The 20,535-nt window shown below is 49.3% G+C and overlaps 7 protein-coding genes across 15 annotated transcripts; 3 read left to right on the top strand and 4 right to left on the bottom strand.

The window, feature by feature from the left end:
* Positions 1-411: 411 nt before the first annotated feature.
* Positions 412-4,529, bottom strand: FOIG_02897 (DNA polymerase delta subunit 2). Of its 6 annotated transcripts, none has more exons than XM_031200370.1 (5): positions 4,249-4,529; positions 3,882-4,191; positions 2,893-3,826; positions 2,585-2,839; positions 412-2,523 (listed from the first exon to the last, which is right to left on the bottom strand). In XM_031200370.1, the coding sequence occupies exons 1-4, from the start codon at positions 4,293-4,295 to the stop codon at positions 2,619-2,621; spliced, it is 1,512 nt and encodes a 503-aa protein (XP_031070138.1). In that variant the 5' UTR covers positions 4,296-4,529; the 3' UTR covers positions 412-2,523; positions 2,585-2,618. The 6 variants fall into 6 exon arrangements, with proteins under 6 accessions (XP_031070138.1, XP_031070139.1, XP_031070137.1 ...); XM_031200371.1 differs by having other exon boundaries at positions 412-863; positions 968-2,839; positions 4,249-4,519; XM_031200369.1 differs by having other exon boundaries at positions 412-2,839.
* On the top strand, positions 724-2,340 carry FOIG_02898 (uncharacterized protein; the record flags this gene model as incomplete). The annotated part of the gene is made up of 1 exon (XM_031200375.1): positions 724-2,340. One exon carries the CDS (start codon positions 724-726, stop codon positions 2,338-2,340), a length of 1,617 nt encoding a protein of 538 aa, XP_031070143.1.
* Positions 4,530-4,699: 170 nt separating the features above from the next.
* On the top strand, positions 4,700-6,316 carry FOIG_02896 (ATPase). Its single transcript, XM_031200368.1, has one exon. It carries the CDS (start codon positions 4,955-4,957, stop codon positions 5,813-5,815), a length of 861 nt encoding a protein of 286 aa, XP_031070136.1. The 5' UTR covers positions 4,700-4,954; the 3' UTR covers positions 5,816-6,316.
* FOIG_02895 (uncharacterized protein) lies at positions 4,737-8,884 on the bottom strand. Its single transcript, XM_031200367.1, has 8 exons — positions 8,634-8,884; positions 8,208-8,583; positions 8,089-8,160; positions 7,917-8,040; positions 7,696-7,866; positions 7,386-7,649; positions 7,221-7,338; positions 4,737-7,172 (listed from the first exon to the last, which is right to left on the bottom strand). Exons 1-8 carry the CDS (start codon positions 8,704-8,706, stop codon positions 6,196-6,198), a joined length of 2,175 nt encoding a protein of 724 aa, XP_031070135.1. The 5' UTR covers positions 8,707-8,884; the 3' UTR covers positions 4,737-6,195.
* A 1,485-nt stretch (positions 8,885-10,369) lies between these two features.
* Positions 10,370-10,587, bottom strand: FOIG_02894 (uncharacterized protein; the record flags this gene model as incomplete). The annotated part of the gene is made up of 2 exons (XM_031200366.1): positions 10,370-10,430; positions 10,520-10,587. The coding sequence occupies 2 exons, from the start codon at positions 10,585-10,587 to the stop codon at positions 10,370-10,372; spliced, it is 129 nt and encodes a 42-aa protein (XP_031070134.1).
* On the top strand, positions 10,430-20,088 carry FOIG_02893 (uncharacterized protein). 4 transcript variants are annotated; one of them, XM_031200365.1, is made up of 5 exons: positions 10,430-10,708; positions 11,218-12,687; positions 12,740-12,883; positions 12,945-13,385; positions 13,436-13,504. In XM_031200365.1, exons 2-4 carry the CDS (start codon positions 11,334-11,336, stop codon positions 12,989-12,991), a joined length of 1,545 nt encoding a protein of 514 aa, XP_031070133.1. In that variant the 5' UTR covers positions 10,430-10,708; positions 11,218-11,333; the 3' UTR covers positions 12,992-13,385; positions 13,436-13,504. The 4 variants fall into 4 exon arrangements, with proteins under 4 accessions (XP_031070133.1, XP_031070130.1, XP_031070131.1 ...); XM_031200362.1 differs by having other exon boundaries at positions 10,799-12,687; positions 12,945-20,088; XM_031200364.1 differs by lacking the exon at positions 10,430-10,708 and having other exon boundaries at positions 10,803-12,687.
* FOIG_02892 (uncharacterized protein) lies at positions 12,950-20,128 on the bottom strand. Its single transcript, XM_031200361.1, has 2 exons — positions 19,652-20,128; positions 12,950-19,355 (listed from the first exon to the last, which is right to left on the bottom strand). Exon 2 carries the CDS (start codon positions 19,309-19,311, stop codon positions 14,473-14,475), a length of 4,839 nt encoding a protein of 1,612 aa, XP_031070129.1. The 5' UTR covers positions 19,312-19,355; positions 19,652-20,128; the 3' UTR covers positions 12,950-14,472.
* Positions 20,129-20,535: the final 407 nt, after the last annotated feature.

The raw sequence follows: 20,535 nt of genomic DNA, 5'->3' as shown, positions 1-20,535 counted from the left end.
GTCGTCTCTTGGACTTCTGTAACTCATTTGGTGTAAAGTTCGTTTGATGGTTCTGTTACTTCTCCCTGACATGGCAAATCACTTGATCCTGTCATTACATGCTGATCCGGTGTCATGCCTTTGAGATGCCTAGCTCGCAATATGTCCTTCATCTCTTCTAACTTGTCGTGCTTATCTTATATCTAGCCTTCTGTCAGGATTCGCCTGTTATGCTCTTTACGTTTGGTAGTGGTTAGACTGGCACCCAGTCGCGACTATGTTGCGCCCAATCTCTCTCGGTGTCAGTTGCTTTAATCCCGTGGCCGCTATCTTTTCTGCCGAACGTTTGACAAAGCCTGGTTTTGAAGTCGACTTCATGCCTGAACGTAGCGATATAGCCTATCTGTACTCTTCCTGTGTCGTCAACATGAGAAGGGGCAGACCCAGCTGAATTGGAACAACCGAAGAACATTGTAGCAAGGGAAATAGCTGAAATTGTATGATGAGTTGCATAACTTATGAAATTCAGCGCCTCTTCATCCAGTGCTCGTTGAAATGCAGCAGTGAATCACTGGCCCCTTTTCTCATTATAAAAGATCCCTCTTCCTTTCCTCCACATTCATCTCTTCACATCTTACCCACAACACCACTGCTTCTCTACCCAACATTACTCATTTCATTTCCTCCTCACCCTCACTCAAAGCTATCCACCTCTTTCAAGATTCTGCACCTCGATTGCACACCATGGCGCCCACATGCAATGTCAAGCAGAAGACGATGACCAGGGCTCAAGTTGGCCAGGTCATTCGATCTACGTCCTGCTCATCCTCCCCAAGCAGTTCATCTTCTTCGAGTAGCCCGTCCGCACCAGGTAGCCCATCTTCCTGGAGCGAATCAGCTGTTTCAATCGGAAACAAGAGAAGCCCAATGGCCGCCAACAATGAACCCCCCAAGAAGCGTTATAAGCCTCAACCCGACAAAGACTCACAGATAGTTAAAGCATCCAACAACAACAAGATGATCATCGAAGCGCCGCTCTTGAAAGATTTCACTAAGGAGTTTGGAATTCCCGCGAGTCAATTCGTCTGGGGACCACGCGAGACAACTCCTGAAGAAGAGTCGTTCGACGAGGATGAGACGGCGCCCCCTCCCTCTATCCCCAATGCCTACCAAAGGGATCCAGGTTCGCGTCGAGGTAGGGCTCTGGCGGTGCTGACAAAAAACGTTAATCCCACTCCTGCCCGTTATCAAAACCGTACTCAACGAGGTCGCCGCGGGGTTCTCCGCAATTCCCCGGCTCCAGAGCCTCGACCTAGACTCCCTATCAGGATCAAGGTCAAAAGTCCCAGACGTCTCAGCTTCATGGGTCTTCCTGCCGAGGTTCGTGAACAAATCTATCGAGGTCTCCTTGTGTCGAACAAGCCTATTCCTGTTTACAGCAGCTGGAGGCGTGTGTACCAGCGAGAGAAACCTGGCCTTGACATCAGCATCCTCATGGTGAGCAAGAAAGTCTTTGTTGAAGCGAGAGGCGTCATGTACGGCGAAAATACCTTTCTCTACCTTCTTCGGGATGCGCCTACTCAATATCACGAGGTGGCCAACATCCAGGACCTAGTCAATGACGACATATATGTCCCTGAGCCTGGCATGAGAGACCAGGAAAACATCGCCAACAGAGACACCGACCCTCTGGCACTACCAATCCATGAGCCTGGGACTATCGATACTGCCAAATACGCGCAGTACTTTCGCTTCATCACGGTCAAGGCCGATTCCAGTCGCTCCACTCCGAGCACGAAGGAATTCATGGTCGATGCCATTAAGATGTTTGCCAAAACCCCTTATAATGCCAACATCCACACGCTCAAGATCATCATCAGCCCAAGTTTCAAACACGGCAAGTTCACCTTTGTCGATTTTTTCGAGCCAGCTTCGGAGTTGATGGTAGCATTGAAGTCGCTACCTTGTGAGATCATACATGTTCAGATCTTGAACAAGCTTCTCAACAATGGTGCTTGGCCCTCCTCAACTGATCTCATTCTTCGTGCCCACCAACTGCGATTTTACAGACAACTCGCGTTGCAGGAGCGTGAGGACAAAAGAAAGGATGAAGGCGATGACAGAGACGTCAAAGGCCTGAGTAGTGATCTTTTCAGGACGGATGCTAAGATGAAGAACTTCCGCTTCAACAAGCTTTGTTGGATCCACCAGAAAATGGCTCAACTCAGCAAATTCATTCTCCAGGCTTGCGAGAAGTGCGCCCAGGACGACGATGACAAGCAGAGCAACACCGGCGGTGCTCCACCTGGAGCGACTGACGACGATGAAGACGATTGGTACATCTACGAACACGATGAGTAGGAGGAGAGCGAGGAAGAGGACCAGGATTTTGTGCAGCCGAGTGACAACGAGTCGGACTATGAGGCTTAAGACGGATTTCTATGATTGATAGAAGATTGATGCGTGGCTTAGTGGAAGCAGCAAGCAAAGGGCAAGGCGAGGCGAATGCTCTACTAAGAAGTGGACGGGTGGATAATCGATCAACTTGCTCAAACAGGTAGCTTAGCGTGCTTAATCAACTACGGTTCGGGGTATCTCGCCATACCTATTCTATACACCATGCCCATCCTATGATCGCATTATGTTGTAGATATCTTGACCCTCTCCACCTCAAGTGTTTCTGTATCGATCAAAACCAGCTCCTTTGTTTCTGCAAAACTCGGTACGGTCACAAGTCTCACTGACTGACCCTCAGGTCCGTGGATAACCTTGGTAGAGAAATGTGGCTGGTTGCCGACGAAATAGAGGTGAGGGCAAGTCTGCATCACAAAAGGGTCATCATCCTGGAACGGGTAGCTCCCTACGCAATGTTTTAGCTTCGAGACATCAAAACTTGGGTCGTCATGTACTCACATAGCGTATCGGGTGCAGTCGGGGCACAGCAACGCCATCGACACATAGCTTCCATCATGCCAAGACGATCATCGCTGCCGACGTACTTGAAAACATCGTCGACATTTTGGCCACCAGTACCAAGAAACCTCCATCCTTCGAGCTCCGCTTCCCACGGGTTTGTGACAGTGTCAAACCAGCCTGGTTGGGTGGCTGGAGCTGTTGGGTCACGGGCATACGCTCGTGCCGAAGGGAACATTGCTGGATGCACGGGTTGCTGCGGGTAACTAGCGTTCGCTGGATCCTGAGCACCAGGGAGCATCGTGATAGGAATGGATGGGAGAAGTTCGGCAATGAACGCATCGAAGAGTTGAGAGGGGAGTGGGTTGTAGGCGCTGGCGTCGTAGCCGTACTTCTTCTGGGCTTTCTTTTCTGGGAGCACCTCGTCTGCAGCGGGAGGTTTGCGGTCTGTTGTCGAGATAGAGTTTCCTGCTATGACAAGGCGGCTAATATGAGAGACATCGATCTGGCTTAAAGGGGTCAGAGCTTCACCGAGCAAGTACTCGGAAAGGAGTTCAAGCTCAAGCGCGTGAGAAGCATCGGTGCCTGAGAAAGACAAGCCAGACACAATAGCAATCTTGCTGTTGCCCTTCTTGGCTTCAGAAGCATCAGCCATATCCTCATCTTCGTCTTTTGTCTTGGCCTTCTCTGAATTGGGCTTCGAAAGGCTCCAACGTTCAGGTTGCGGAGGAAGGTCAGGGAATTTGATGTCAATGACCTCTAATTCGCCGTTGGCGTTTTCAGTACCCATGACCCCGATAATACATCCTGTGACCAAGTTTACGGTCTTCAGCACATCGCCAACCAGCCTGATGCGGCCTGACTCGTCCTCCAACATGACCTGGTCGTCCTTGGAGAAATATTTCGGTGTCAGAATAGGGGCGGAGATCCAACGCTACGGACGTATTAGCATTCCATTTCACAGTCGGTCGGCAACTAATATGGCATACATCCTTGGACACGTCCTCCAGAATATTCGGCTTCAGTGGCATCTCCATGTATACGGTGCCAGTTACCCAGCACAGCTCTCCCTGCCGGACATCAAGCACTCGTTCAACTCTCTGTGCTTCCTCTTCACCAATCTTTGTACCTGTCCAAGCCTCTGCGGCTACTTTATCGACAGCTGGTTTTATCTTGGTGAGGCGCAAAAAGTACATATCGCCATACTGCTGCTGGTAAGAGCGTTGCTTGTCGAGGACAAAGGATTGTAGGGGCTTGTAAACGGAGGCGCTCCGAGAAGGGACTTGGTGAGAAGTTTCGCTGAGGGATTCGAGTCAGTCCAGTGCTTGTTTGAATAAGTGTCAAAACACAGCTTACGAGGGCTTTCGCAAGAGGCTCCCTTCGACATCTTCGAGGGTCACCATGTTGAGTGTCCCCGAAATGGGGGTATTTGCAGGTTGACGGTACAAATGAAGCGGCTGAAGGAAGTCCCGGAAGTTTCAGGTAGTGACAAGCTTTGTCATGTATCGTAGTCGTGTAATTGACTTGACAAACAGTTAAACTGAAGCTTCCAGCTGCAGAATGAAAACGCGTGAAGAAGCTTGGTCCGCGATTAGACGCGAATTGGCGTAAAGTGGCTAGGCAACGGATAAGGGGACTGATAGCGCCCATTAGTGGGCAGGCATTCCACTAATAAGGAGCTCGCTGGGTCTCAGGTGTCATGACGTGCTGGATCTCAGGCGGAGGGTTCGCTAACTGGAAACGATAACGATAGTGGAGTGCGACCGTAAAAGATGGCGGGGTTCAGGACGGCAGGCAGGAATCCTCATGTCCAACGGATCCCGCCTGTCACCGGCTGAGGTAACCAATCTTCGTATTGTACCTAATTTGGAGGGGGAACAGAAATCTCTGACTCGCCATTGTCATGACACGCACTATCTGATTATATAAATATCATATCCTCGCAAGTTTATGTTCCAGAGATCCTTTCAATCCTCTTCCCATTGTCCTGACCTCTCAATTTGACCATCCTTCTTTCCCTCTTGTCCTCTCATTCGAGACGTCACCACTTGTTGAACTCACCATGACACCTCCTAAGCCTCCCCGTGTTGAAGTCAACAACCTCTCATACACTTTTCCCGACTACTCGACTGGTGTCAACAACATCACTTTGGATCTTCCTCCGCGGTCTCGTACCCTTCTGATCGGTGCTAATGGAGCCGGTAAGACAACTCTGCTTCGTCTTCTTGCCGGCAAACGTCTTGCGCCCAGTGACACCATCTCTATTTGCGGTGTAGATCCTTTCAAAGAGGGTCTTGAGGGGGTCACTTATCTTGGTCTGGAATGGGTTCTCAACCCCATTGTTCGAACCGACATCGGCGTCAATGAGTTGCTTCGCTCTGTTGGTGGCGATGCATACCCTGATCGACGAGACGAGCTCGTCGCAATGCTTGATGTCGACACCAATTGGCGTATGCATGCTGTTTCAGATGGTGAGCGTCGTCGAGTCCAGCTTGCCATGGGTCTACTGAGACCTTGGACGGTTCTACTCCTCGATGAAATCACTGTCGATCTCGACGTTCTGAGCCGTGCTGAGTTTCTGGCCTGGCTCAAGCGTGAGACGGAGATTCGGGAATGTACCATCGTCTACGCTACTCATATTTTGGATAACCTCGCTGGTTGGCCTACTCATCTTGCCCATATGCACCTTGGTACTGTCAAGGAGTGGGACGAGGCTGACAAGATGCTCGCCACCATCGATGGTACTGTGGGTGCCTCTGGCAATAGCCGTCTCGGAGAGCTCGTCCTGAGCTGGCTTCGAGAGGACTTGAAGGAGCGAGGGCCACGGAGCAACATGAAACGTGGCCCTGAAGGCAAGACCTATGGCTTTGGAGGCATCCAGATCGGTGGCTATGGCGACGAGTCTAAGCAGCGCGAAGCATAAGCTATTTCTTGCGGAGATCTTATGTCAGGGCATTCTTAACAATCGCCCCGAGTTTCATTTGTTTTCTGGTTGGAGTTCGGAAAGACGGATAGCACTCAACTGCATTTCTCGGCGTAGGGTCGCAATAGGGGGAGAATTTGGTGGCATTGGTCACGCATGCATGGCGTTCGGCTCAAAGGGAAACAGTTCTCAACCCTGTATTCTGCGGCGTTTGTTCTTTTCAACACTTGATGCATGACGACGGAACGGTATGGCACTGGGAGTGCTTAGTACAGTAAATTTCAACCAAGAGCGCGGACTTTTTTTGACCCAACTAGACCAGTCTGATCATAATTTAACATATGGTACAAAGGACAAGATATTCATTTACTCATCATCATTCATTGAAATGACTGCGACGTGGTTGGCCTGGAGCTGCCCTCGCCGTCTATTAATTTCCTCAGAACTGTCATTGTGTTCTTCAAAAGATCTGTAATGCCCCCGAGTTCTCTAGCAGTCAGTGCCTCGAGCACCTTGATCCTGTAATCCTGCCACGAGATGCGTAAACCCCCGGAACTTGCCAATTGCCCAAGGCTACTCTGTGTCGGCGGTCCCTCATGCCTGATGCGCAAAGACGAATCGCTATCGATTTCGGCATTCTCAAGACTTCTAATACATCGTCTGCTTTGCAAGCTCAGGAGTGGCGAGTGTGACAATGAGAAGAGAGATGCTAGAGTATGAGCCTTGTCCACAGAAGTCACGTACGAAGACAGAACAGGCACGAGGCTCCCCGGAATCATACATCCAAGTGCGTTGGGGTCACTGTTAGTGAAAGCCCTGCCACGCCAAAAGCAATTGCACATATCCATAAGGTAGCCATTGAAAAGGCTGACAAAAGTCCTGTTATATGATGTGGAGTCAATGCGGTTGCTTTTCTCACGACCCGGCCTGGTGAGCATGGCCATCTCGAAACCCTTCTTGTAAAAGGCAAGAATGGCACACATACGTGAGACAATGGCCACAGAACTGCTGAAGAAGAGTATGTAAATAAGGGATGAAGGGGGTAGTTCGATGCAAATGTAGTGCTTGAGGACTTGATGGCTAACGAGCCTGGCGTTTTGCTCATAGAAGTCAAGAATTGCAGAACGTGATGAGACAGAAGGACATGTTTGGCAGAGTGTGAGGGCCAGTGGATTAACGTGTCGGACCAAGGCTGTGATAGTACCACTGGCGTGGTCTGGTACCGTGTCACTGGATTCAAGCACAATTGTCCAGTGGTGAAGAAGGTTCTTGTACAGGGCGAGAAGCGCTAGCAGAGATTCTGGGGTATTATCAAGAGTTGCAGCCTCAAGGGGTTGGAATATATGTTTGTATAGCCCTGGAGAGTTTTAGCGTGGCGAGGTAGTCTGGAGCAGCTTGAACTGACCTTTGAAGTCCAGTAATGGGGAGTGAGACAAGATCTCAAACATGGCATCGCGGCGTCCAGAGCCATCCCAAAGCGGAAGAAAGCGTGCAAAGAAGTCGAGTAGGAGAGGAGGAAGGTTCTGGCCCTGGTCAGATTTACCCTCAGCCAAGTCAACAAGAAACATACCTTGATAGAAACAACATATTCCCGTAGGATGTCCAGCATGTCGAAGAAGGTGTTTTCATCTGCATCGCCATCACGAACATCTTGCAGAGCCCCATTGAGCCAGTTGGCTAGTCTCTGTTCAGATTCGCCGTCTGGTCTCAGAAGCATGAGCTTTTGCAGCAAAGGATCTGCCAGAACAGCCACTAGTTGATTGGGGAGTTCGAGCTTGTCAAGATTCTTGACAAAACTGGCAACATTCTCGATTTCCTCTAATGTAACCGCATTCTAGCAATGTTAGTATTACTCACTCGGCACGTTGCTGCAAACGAACCTCTGCCACATATGACGTGTGGACTACAGGGATAATTCTGTTTCTAGTACTACGGGCGATAGGGCGATGGACACGGAAGCCATCTCGAGGTCGCAATGTCCCTTTTTCTGTTTGATGAAGATGTGCATCCTGGATTTCGTCCAGCCTTGCTCGCCATTGCGGATCAGGGTGCTGGCCAATAATCAGTAAGAGCAGTAGTGAAAAGACATGTAGAAACGAGCCTTGAAGGAGGATGCTTTGCCCCGAACCGCGTCTCCTACAATAACCTCGGGGTAATAGTCTTTGAAAACTCTTAGAAGACCGATCAAGGACGGGTCATTTCCAGTTTGCCGGGAAAGGTTAAGCCTGTGATGTGTGAGCGAATGACCAGGCGTCTTCAACTGCAATACTTACAAGGCTTGTATTCTAAAAGGCTGAACATGTTTGCGTCTGGTAATGAGAGCCAGTAGGTGGCTGAGGTTAGGTCTGGCGGGAGTTAGTGAATTGCTCACGACAAAGAAAGGCAAACTTACCGAGTGGCCGCGGTATCGAGGAGATTAAACAGAACCGAGTAGGTTTGAGAAAGCGTTTGTGGTGACTCCAAAGTGTGGTGTACTGTAATGAGCCACTTGAGAAGAGCGGCCTGGAGAGTGAGAGATGGCTTGAGGGCTCCATGTCCAAGGCACGAGATTACTTGAAGAACAGATTTTCGAGAGATAGGTGCCACGGGATACAGGTTTCGGATGATAGCAGCTTGGCTCGCTTGGTCAAGGTGATTTGGAGTTGTGACGAGAATGATGAGATCGTCAAGGGTCCCAGGTAAAAGACCCCATTCGTATGATAGTGAGGTAAGGCTAGCAACAGCAGGTTTGACGTTGGTCGCGCGTGTTTTGGCGGGTATTTTGGATGCTACGCGGAATATAAGTCAAAGCCTTTGTACATTGCTTGGGCAGTCTCACATTCAATAACTTCGTCCACGAGAAGACGAATCTCCTGGTGACCCGCCGAGGCGGGATCTATATCTGTCTCCATATGCTGGCAAATTTTCTGGGTTACGGTTCTCAGTAGATGTCAGGCAAAGAGACACACATGCGGTCTTCCGGGGCCGGACGGCAGCCTTGGGTTGGGAGTGAATGAGTGGGACGCCCCGGAAAACGGAAGACGCGTCGGCCAAGGAGACGCGTTTACGGTTTTCGGGGTTGGAGTGGGTTTCGTTCGGAGCGGGGCATGAAGTTGTAGGTCCGCCGGTCCACGTAGATATGAAATATACAACCGCGGAGTATTAAGCAGATATGATGAGAGAAGCATAACAACCCCGATATTGGCTGGTTTTTTTTAAAGAAATATCGGATTTGCTAAGTACTGGGTACATATATAAACCACACAGTTATTAGCATGATATGTTGATTTAGTATGTATATGGAAACCCAGGTACTTCCTCAAAGTCGTTGGACGTTAGGGCAAATGGAGGCATATGAACAAAGCTTATTTCAACCTCAATTTCGAACAATGCGTTCAATGTTTTTCAGGAGCTTTCCTTCCTAACTCGGGGTGTGTTTTGTGCTTATTATAACGGTCCTCGAACGCCACGTCTTGGTGCGGCAGCCTTTACAAGGTTCTACTGATATTCATTCTTCACCAGCACCTAGTTTCTTATGACAATTTCCGACCTTGGTATAGACATGTACCCAGAAACTTGTCATGGCAGATCCGTATATACTTCAGTATAATAGCTTGGTAATTTATTTACTTGTTCTATCACTTCGTATTTCCTTTAGCTTATTTCGCTATGCATTTTGATCGTTTGGGCGCGCAGTGCTATGACATATCCACGTTTCTATCCGCACACATGAAGACTCGCCTAGCCCCATTTGCCGCGGCAGCAGTAACACGGTAACACCAACCTCCAGCCATTGAGGTGGCAGACAACCATCATCTATCAGGCAAGGTAAATTAAGTTTACACTGCGTGTGGTAGATTTGCCTAATTTTTGAAGCTTGCTTACACCATTGGAAGGTGATAACGGCCCGTCCCTGCCGTAACCTACAGTAACATTACCCTTAGCCACTGTCTATATTTCTGATTCCTGCCGAGTATGTAGACATTAAAGTCACGACTTCAACTCATCATTCGAGGTTATTGCTGGATGCTTGGCAGAAAAGATCGGGTTTCATCTGGTCATATCTATTTACTCATTTATTGACTTGTTATTGTGCAACTCCATTCGATTTCTTACCAGTCTTTCCTCATCCTTTCTCTGACATCGATGCGATGCAACCACTACGGCACGATCCAATAGCCTGCATCTCTAAACTGGCTGTCAATAGGCCAGCCAAACCATTGCTGACACCAGAAAACAATGCCTCCATGGCCGCCATGGCGGTCAGGCTACAGCCCTGGCTTATACGATAACTGCCACATTATCTAGTGCGACAGTCTTGCAGCCGCCCGCATATCATCGTGGTCTCGTTATTCCCTGATCAAGCTAACGGACCCAACATGTCGACTACCTATCCTAGCTATCCTAGCAAACCACATTGCTTAGGAATGTCCCCAATAAGCCCGGATAAGAATAGAGTGGCTTCACCCTATAGTTTCCAGTCTCTTTTCCGGAGTCAACAAGACAAGGGTCAGGCTGGAATGGTTGTGTCAAGCCGTATACCAACGACTGGCACGCAATCTCTGTGTACACTTCTTATACGCCTTTACTTCTTTGCTGCACCCGAGTCTCCTTATTCTCCTTCCTCTTCTCAAACCTGTTGTCGTGAGTCATGGCAAACGTGCCTTTGGACCGCGTGCCGGGGCGTTATCGTTTATCCATGCTACTTTGCTGCAAGTAGCTCACCCGGTTCTGCCGACGTGCATCTTTGTGTTACCATCGGACAGCCTCTCGTAGGCGTCTTCCGCCGTCATAACGGATCCTCGCCTTCGGCAATCCCATTTCGTCGACCTTGGGAGCTCATCGACACGGATTGGATGTTCTCTCCGCCATGACCTCCAACCGGCCTTGGCCGAGGCGCATGTTTTTGATCAGGTAACCAACCCTGACCGATGCCCTCATATCCTGGCATCTCGAGAACTTTGTGTAGCCCTGGCGCTTCGAGGCGGCTGATTGCTCGTACAGTACCAATTGCTGTCGCAGCCTTCGTCCCATCTAACCCCACACTCATTTAAACCCTCCTCCCAGTCCCAGCAGTCTGGATGGTGTACTGTAGCGGGACCCCAGCAAACCAGGCGCCGTCACAAAACCCGCATTTATAGATCGCTGGATTGCTTATTTTCCTACCCGTCCAGATTCAAATTATCAAGCATATCCTCTTCTCCTCTGTCTTGAGTTTCTTATCCAGCCAGATGGCCTCGATTATGAGTTTGCATCTTGTCTCCTGAGTCCCTTCATCATTGAGCTATTCGGCTAGTCCAACTTCGTCGGCATCCCTATCTGCGGAGCCGCTCATAAGTTCAACAATTAGTCGCCTCCTTCTTCTCCACGCTTGTCATCATTGTTTCATACTCTGACTCTCTGGAAGCTGATTTATGCCCAAGGGGGTTGGGTTCTTGTGGAGACTACGCACTTAACCGAGACGAGTAGCTTCATCGACGGTTCCAAATCAGTCATGTAACTGTATCGTCAGTTTCGATACTACACACAGTTGCAAACCATGTCAACTATACAAAGCCAGAGCTCACCGGCTACTTTACTATGGGATCACCAAGAGTTGATTCCCCTTCAAAAGAACCTAGGTGATGAGGATTTAGTCTTGTTATTAACACCTGCTGCTGTCCCTTTAGACCAGAGTCTTGCCAATGCAAGTGACCCTTTCGAGCCTCTCGGTAAAGCACTTGCGCGCACACATCCGTGGATCCGGCATGTTCCTTATACTAAGGAGCGTGGCATTACCGGCATTCATGTGGCATTCATCAAGAGAGCACGAGTCGTTATCTTTGTGCTGACTGGCTTCTCGACAGAGGAAGGTTTATTTCAGCTTGAACTCGCCGAGGTTGCTCGTGAGGTGTGTGAAGAACGCCCTTTAGTGCTTGTAGCCTGCTGTGAAGTTTCGGAAAAGGGGGCCCGCGAGTATGGTTTCCCAACTATCATTCAGTGTCCTGGGTACTCTGCGACAGACTTACAAGCCGTCGCTGTTCTTTTGACAAGTGAACGACGGACAACAGAGGTCACGCCGACGACCAGTAACTCTCCTCCCCCGCCAACTTGGTCGCTCCTGAAATGGGACTACGACAGAGATCTCCCAGAAACCCACGCTTTATGGGAAGCATGTTTGCCTTCCAAGTTCCATCTAAATCGCTCGACTCTTGGTTCTCTCTTGAAACGCGATGGATATGCCATGCATTACATGGTTAGAGAACCCCATAAAGGGCAGGCCATTGGATTTTGTGCAACATTCACAACGTTTACGGATAGTAGTGGCGACCGACTGATTGGATCAGTAGCCGCCATCATCGTTCACAAAGACTTTCGGGGTCAAGGTGTTGGGCGCTTCCTCCACGACGAAGTCGTGAGCAAACTCAACAAGATTCGAGGTGTCGGCATCATTCAGCTTGGAAGCACATTTCCAAGATTACTTTACGGTCTGCCCGCTCCCGAAACCGATACGGAGTGGTTCGAAAAACGAGGTTGGAACATGAAGGAATCCACACCTGGAAACGGGCGGCGAGTGCTCGATTGGCTCTTGAGATTTGCCGACTATCCAGTTCCTGATCTAGCTTCTGCTGGCTTAACGTTCAGGCCATGCCAGCTAACAGATTACCAGAAGGTTGTCGACATGGCAAATAAGGAGTCACAGAAGAGATACGGGTTTGGGTGGTACGACCAATACGCCAAAACTATGGACAGTTGCTACATGAATGACATTGTAGTCGGGCTTGAAGGGGAAAATCTGGTTGCTGCGGCAATAACATATTTTCCAGATAATGGGAGCCCTTGCGGCGCAGATATTCCATGGCCAGCCTCAATCGGACAGAGCATTGGAGGAGTTTCGTGCATCTGCATCAAAGGTCGGCCACAATCCAAACCATGTTATCTGACATTGACTAACTGTTAAATTAGATGAAGACCCGGATATGGTCAATCGCCGTGACTCGGTGGCTACTAGATTGCTCCTGGCTTGTCGGCAGACCCTGAGTGAGAGAGGAATGGTTGGAATGTTTGTTGATGGCAGCAGATCGGACGAAAACGTGCTGCAGTCTTTAGGTTAGTAAGATTCTCAGGACTTTCGCAGCTACCACCACATGCTGACATTGAAACTTGGCAGGTTTCTGCAAATGGGCAGAATACAAAGAGCTTTGGCGCAAAGCCTAGGAATGAATCTCCATCACACCAGGGGCCACACAATATGAACATGATCAACAATCCTGCCAAAAACAGCCGGTAGAAGGAAGAGGTGTGATTCAACGAATTTATTCCGAGCTGAAAACTCAAATACAGCTCCCGAGGACACGCCTCTTGCAGCTTTATCTTAGGTACCGTTTTTCTTATCTGGCTTTTACGACACTTGGCGCAGAGTTACAACTTATATCCTCCTTTTCTACATCATCCAAAGACATCATGATACGATTTGACAAGCAAAATCCCACGAACAGCAGCATACTGCGTCGGCCGACGTGTTTGACTATATCATGGCGCAACCACTTATCTAGGCAACCGCAAAAAGCTACCTTACGCAAGAGCAACTATTTGCCCTCGTCAAACATTGGTATTAGCCAACAAGTCTCGTTTTAATCCACAACCTGATTTTACGACTAGGATATTACCGGGAATCTAGCAGAATGAACCGATTCTGGATTGTGCGCTTCTATCAGCTGCTGACGTGCGACAAAAGACTGTTGGATTTTGCCATCCTACTTCGGAACCCTGCGATAGCAAATCACCATGTGTGATCTGCCTGCAGTGCTCCTGCTATCCCTACGTTGCCAACGCAGAATAACCCCTTAATGCATGCATCTTATAATCCCTATTGGCTCTTTCACTCATGTCACTATCCTTAAACCCTCATTTGCTTACAAATGAGCCCAGCCTCTGATCCTGTGCTACCGTCTTCGTATACCGCCCAACCGCCAAGGCTCTTATGTCAAGCAACAGCTAAAGCTTGTGAATTGCCTACTGCTTTTGGATGAGGTTTTGACCGCAAAATACTACACGCGCCGCACTTGTGTAACGGTGACCTTACTTGCTGCTAGTGGATCAACATGAGCCAGCCCGTTTGGGCTGACAAACATCCCAGGCAGTCATGCAACCAGGCGGGTTGCGACAACGAGACACTGCAGTCTACCAAACGATATGGGGTTTTGATAGGCGGGTTTAAGCAGACTGAGCGTTGGTTACACAACAGCCTCTCAACTACGCAGCAGCGTTGTACGACGAAATATTTTGCATCGGCTGATCAGGTCGGATGAGCTCTGTACGTGGATGCGTAAGCCTGCAGGCTTTCAGAAAAGTGATTTGCTCCAACAACCACTTTCTTAAGGTGAGTACTATCAAGTAATATTGGCAAGACCATTAAATGTCTTCTAGCAGTCTAATAATGTTCTACTTCGAGCGAGACACAGCTCCAGGGTATATCGAAGTGGGCTGTAAGCAGAAATAGACAGGAAAACAGACTTGAAATAGGGATAGAACAGGCAAACATCAAGTGTGACCTAGAGCAAAAACTTTTGAACCCCCCCTCCATGACACCTAATATATAGACAGACGCCTCCGCCCTTTTTTGAAAAACATAATGATTTTGCTAATGTAACTCCTTCCTTCACGTTTCCCGCGCCCCGTTTAATAGCACATTTTTTTTAGGCCCATTTGGAAAAGTCGACGGTGTCAGTGTGTGAATCTTGCGCGTGAAATGGACCAATCTCAGTGTCATTTGTTGTTGTAGATGATGACAACATTGAGGATCGATGTGAGGTCTGCTCACTTGTGCTTGTGAAAAAGGTGGCTACACTTGTGCGACGTAGACTCGTAAAGCTATCGCGGACGGTGCTGGCTGGTCGCGACGACGATATATCTCCCTGTGGCAGGAGCGGCTGTTGTTGGTGTAACGGAGGTGCGCCCCCGAGAGATGAGTTCTGTGAGGCCGAGGGTGTTATTTGCCCAGATTTTGAAGGTGTGTACTTCTCCCGAAGCCTTTTGATAGCACGGAGGCGACTTCTCCACGAGCTGACATGCTCACCACCCTCACGATTAGCCCAGACGTGAGAGAACACCGAAGCATTAAGAGCCAACAAACGGATCAGACCTGGGAGAGCTTTAAGTGATACAATCTTCATCTCTGAAGCGGGCGAGATCTCAGGGAAACCTGGCTTGCTCAAGACCTGAACGCGATAAAAGGGCTGACTGTGTTTGGACGCGTCTCTAGCAGCAATAAACGAAGCCCTTGACGCTGGTGTAATGACAATATGGACAAAATTGAAGTCGCCCGGGAAAGTATCAAATCTGAAAGGCAGACCTGAATCGTTGAACACAATGTTAACAAAATCATTGCCAATATGGCGTTTCTTCATTGTGCAACGTGGGTCATGTTCCAGGTTCGTAGGCATCTGTGTGGTGACGTGAAACACGATTTCTGTGACACGATCTCGCCAGCAAAAAGTATACTGGCCATCAGAGTCAAATTCGCGATCGAGTCCATGAGTGTTGAACGTCGCTCCCTTGAGCTTGGTCAATGTGCCAAGATTGTTGAGGAACTCCATGTAATCGCTGCTACCAGACACATTCCCAAGAATCTCGACTTCATCAGTCTGTCCCTCTCCAATGTATATGACGCCGACTTTGTGCCCATCAACAGTAGAGCTTCGATCAAAGACTCGAATGGCTCTTTCAACGGCATCATCCTCAGGGAGCGGAATAGGTCGCGCTAGATCATGACCTTGAGGGATGGACGACATCAGTTGTACCATGATGTGACTGGGCAAGATAGTATTCGTCGAGACTTGTCCCTCCCTGCTAATATCCACGTAATTGGGTGTTTGATGCGGAGGCGGTGGATCAAACGTTTCTCGAATCGTGAAGGCCGAGGTGCCTGAAGGCTGTCTCTTGACAATTTGAGCCCAGCCAGTGGTCGTGGCCTGATTTACGGTGACGATGCTGTAACCAACCAACCATCTCTTCTTTATGATCTCTCCGAATCGATCCGATGTAAAGAGAGGGTCTTGGGATGATTCCTCCACGTCAGCGTATGTATACCTTTGCATGAAGTCGATCGAAGTGAGTGCTTGTTCGTTATCTGTGTGCGCATCTTCAATCTCGTTGTATATGTTCCGGACAAGCCACCCAACCAAGGTGGCCCGGTCTGGCAGTTTTAACGCAAGGAACCAGAAGAGTATCACATGGTATGCTAATGCATACACATACTGTGGTAAATCGTCTGTTGCGCTTGGGTGTATGGCATCCGAAAGGTTGCCCGTTGAGGTTGCTGGGGTAGACGGTTCGCTGGCATGACTGTTCCTGTTGGAAGCCTTTTTGTCCCTCACAGATTGCAGATAGCGAATGCAAATTCCAAACACAATCTTGTATTCCTCTTCTCTGAAGTTGACATACACGTTGTGTAAACGGCTCAGACAAGCCAGGAACTCGAGGATATGGATGGAGACATGCGGCTGGGTGATGATAGTAGACATTTTGGTCAATAGCTGAACCAGTGATTTGCTTGTTGAGAGTGGCAATTCATGACAGCATATGGACAAGGCATGGATGCAGCATTTTGCACTCCGCTCCCAAGTGGCGATGCCATGAACAAATGTTTTGACTATTTCATCCTCATCGCCCTTTTGAAAGTGGTCATGGTAACTGAGAATCATCGTTAAACTGTGGAAGAGACAAATCGCCACGTCAGCTCGCCTCAAGCCTGATGCATTTGGAGGCTCCTGAAAGGAGTTGGTTCGGATTTGCTCGCAAATGAGTCTTCGCAGCTCCTGAATCTGGGGAATGGCGTCTCTGAAAATGGCATGGTTGCTGAGTTGTGATGGAAGGTGAACCAGTGCAAAACTGTACACCTCCCAGTCGCAACCGTGCAACAAGCCGAGGACAGCCTCGAGCCAAGCGGCAATATCGAGGGCAGTAGCCTCAATATTCGTTTTGGTCTTTTGTACTTCTTCCCCCATCACGAGTTCAGCGGAGCCAGGGCTGTGAGAAACCAGAACTGGACTAAACACGCCGGTCACGGATTCAGGCAGAGCCTCTGGGTCCGGAAGGCTCCAAAGCTGATGATAGCGAGCTGCACTACCACTACTGCCGAGCAGGCCACTTCCAGCAGCGACGCTTGCAGACCGAACGGGCATGCCTCTTTCATGGCCTTGCCCTTGGCTGAACGAAATACCGCGAGCAGACCTGGACGACCCACCATGTTCATTTCTTAACAAGCGTATAGACTGTGCAGCCTCCTCAGCCTGCTTCTTGGCGTATGTTTCCGGGGTTCGACACAAGGAGGCGGCAACAAAATTAGTCTCAAGTGTCTTTGTGATGAAAATTCGGTTGGCCCAATCGGCACGCAGCCTAAATAAGAGCTTCATAGCGGTCAACCGAGCATCGACCTCGCAGTGACTCGACTTCACAATGTTTATCAACGCATGGTATAGCCTCAAGGATTTCCCACTGTCATAATCCATAGTCTGCACAAATATCTTCACGTATCCCTTGGCAACCACGTTTGAGGGCGACTGTCCTTGTGGCAGGTGTTCTTCGGAAGATCCTTGAGCGAATGGGCTATGAGATGCTGACGATGGAATCGGTGATTTGAGCCTGTCGCCAATGACGATGCCTCGAAGGGCATCGACGATATAATCGAATAATTCCATGTCACAAGATACTACAACTGAGACCATGAGCGACATGATTCCTTCGAGGACCAACACATCCGTCTCTTCAGAAACATCTTGAAGGATGCTCTTGGCCAGTTGCGGGATGAAGCTCTCTTCGGGGTCATCGCCCACTAGATCCACGACTTCGTAAGCGTCCATGATGGTTTCCAAGGCTCGAAGCCTAATCTGTGAGGACCGATCTCTGTTGCCAAAGAATCCTTTTAAAACCAAGGTTAGATTTTCCTCCCATTGGAGATCTGAAGGTGAACAACATCTGAACTGCTGAAAGTAATTCAAGACAGACGATGCAGTTTCGTCAGGGAGGAACTGATGGACTTCGGTTAGAAACGAAATAATGGTTGCCCGAGGAACAAACACATCCGACTTTTGGTTAATGAGCACATCAAGCTGCTTGATGAGGATTATAAGTTCTCGGATCAGAGCTTCCTCAGGCTTCTCGTCCCTGATAGGACTGCGGTATCCATCAGAGTCGCGCGGCCCAGGTATTGCTCGTTTGGAGCATGTCGCGGCAGCCTCGAGTATTACGGACCAGTCCTCGTCGATGATCAAACGGTGTATATGGCCATCGCCACCGTCAAATAGAGCATTAAGCAACTGAAGAATAGCCGTCAAAGTTTTAATGGAAGTGCCAGTTTTCGCAACTATGGCAAGACCATCCGCCAGTAATGCGAAAGGTATCCCCGGATAGCCGTTCTCCGGGCTTTTGGACAGAACCTTTTGCAGTACGGCAAGGGCGCCGCGTATCTCTCGGTTGACATCCTTCTCCTTGGCCCCATCCGTAGGATTATTTCGTAGAATATCCAATAAAATGCGGATGGTCGCCTGTCCATTATGGCTTTTGAACAGATTTGAGAGCGTGTTCCAGGAGTCCTTCTGAAGGCTTCCCACCATACAATAGATAGAGCTGAGCACTTGAACACAGCCTTTGAGCTTATCTTCTGGTATAGACCCAAATGTCACAATTGCATCAATGACCGCTATGCTCGATCTGAGATCCTCTTCAACGCTCGTGCTCATGCAAATTGCCAGTAATCGATCGATCAATCCTGTCACAGCAGATTCATCTGCATTGTTGAAGCTGAACTTGATGACGTCGATGAGAAAATTGAATAACTGAGCGAGGTTTTTTTCTTCACCAGAAGCGACAGCACGATTTCGAGAAGCGCCCTTTGAACTCCGGGACGCTTTCCTTCTAGCTGCACGCACCACATTGTAAGATTCCCATAACCAATTAGTCAAAAGAGGAAGAAGCTCATAATCGAAGCCTGTCAAAATTCGGCCCCGCCGGGTCAGGTCAACAAGAGCAGCCAACTGTAGGTGAAAATCTTCCGAGTTTGCAGGAGCTGATAGAGTCGTGAAATATTCTTGCCGTTCGAGATCAGAAGAGGCCTCGTGCTTCACACACTCCGTGAGGAGCTCCCAACCAGCTGCTCGTGCTGCTGCAGGTTTTGCGGGATCGATAAGGTCTTTTGCAGCATACCAAATATCCAGGACAGGATTGAGAGGGTACTCGGCAATTGCGTATTTCAACGAGTTGGCGGCAGCAATGCGCTCGTTGGGTGAGCCATTCTTGAGAAGCTCAAAGGACTCCATGTGACTAGAAGACAGCCCATGAGGTGGGTTTGGGGAGACGGCTGGGGCTGGAGCATGGACGAACTCGGCGGTCGGTTGGGCGTTCGCTGAAGAGGGTGATGCTATAGACGGTGAGGATTTGGAGAGCTTAGAACTTGTCAGACCCCGGAGGACATGGGCAAGGCCACCCTGACGGGACGTATCTGGGGATGATGGACCATCTCCTGGCTGCGGTGACATGTGCTCGTGTGAAGTCTCGTTGGAGTCTTGGTGACTAAGTGAGGCTAAACGGCGCAACATGTTAGCAAAGGTACAGAAACCTGTGCATTGGAAGCTTTGTCATCGGCAAGGCAGAACGGATCAATCGACATAAAACAGACAACATGGGGCGTCAAAAGAGTCGCAACGATAAGGTGATGGGCACACAGGATATCGGGCAAGTTCAAGAGCTCGACGAGGCGTTTAGACAAGACAACGGAACTGAATTGTCTTGTGTCGCAAGTACGACAAACGGAACGGCGTCTCGGATGCAGTGTGCAGAGCAAATACAAGATGGACAGACGGTGCAAGCGAGTCTCACCGGCCAAACATGTGCTACCTAGGCCTGATATGGGCCTGTAAGAAGTTGCGTGTGTACACGGGATAAGGCGTGTTCATTAAATGATCAAGGAAGGTCGTAGATGACGTCGGGCTTCGAGTGCGAGAATGTGTATCGTGCAGATTCAGTCAGGGACCAGAAGGAGTGATGATAACGATAAGTGTGATCCAATAGCGCGGAGGTGGACGAAGATCCGGGATGGCACCAGACGGTGGGCAGATCGGCGGGATGCAAAGGCGAGAAAAAGAGGCCAGGACTCGCAGAACGACACACTGGCTAGCGCGCGAGGTGCTCGATCACTGACTGGGTTGCTATGACGGATGTATGAAGCGATTTGATTTTATGAGGCTGGAGGGATGAGAGAATATTGAAGAATGGGAGACGATGTTGGCAGATGGTGGTTAAGTTGGTAAAGTTTGCGCTTGGGGAATACCACCCACCTAACTTTGGGAAGACAATGACAAGGCAGATCAATGCAGCAGGGTACTTCCTGTAACGTATAATAAGGTACCTGTGTAGCTAATGGAAACGCAATTTGTCCTTACTAAGCCATAGCAGATGACCCCTTGGTGGCATTTGAATGGCTGTTTCCTGAAGCACACGAACAGCCAAGGGTTTACTATGTACGCCATGCCACCAAGCTGTAGGCGGTAAGGTACCGCATGCCAATCGCGCCAATCTGGGACTATGAAGGGACCCCGAGTCTGTAGAGAATAAGATTTTATTTCCTTAGCTACAGCGTACCTGCAGTATTCTTTGGCCACGGTTGTATTGGTGTAGGTTCCATCGCCGAATTGGGTGACAGGCCATGGCGCTGATCTTGTGGCTGGATTTCATCATTGAGACGAGCAAATAGTCAATGACAA

This window comes from Fusarium odoratissimum (assembly GCF_000260195.1).
Source record: "Fusarium odoratissimum NRRL 54006 unplaced genomic scaffold supercont1.3, whole genome shotgun sequence".
In the NCBI taxonomy this organism is placed as follows: Eukaryota; Fungi; Ascomycota; class Sordariomycetes; order Hypocreales; family Nectriaceae; genus Fusarium; species Fusarium odoratissimum.
Note: the sequence above shows the minus strand (reverse complement) of the source record. Positions and strands in the feature narration are given on the sequence as shown.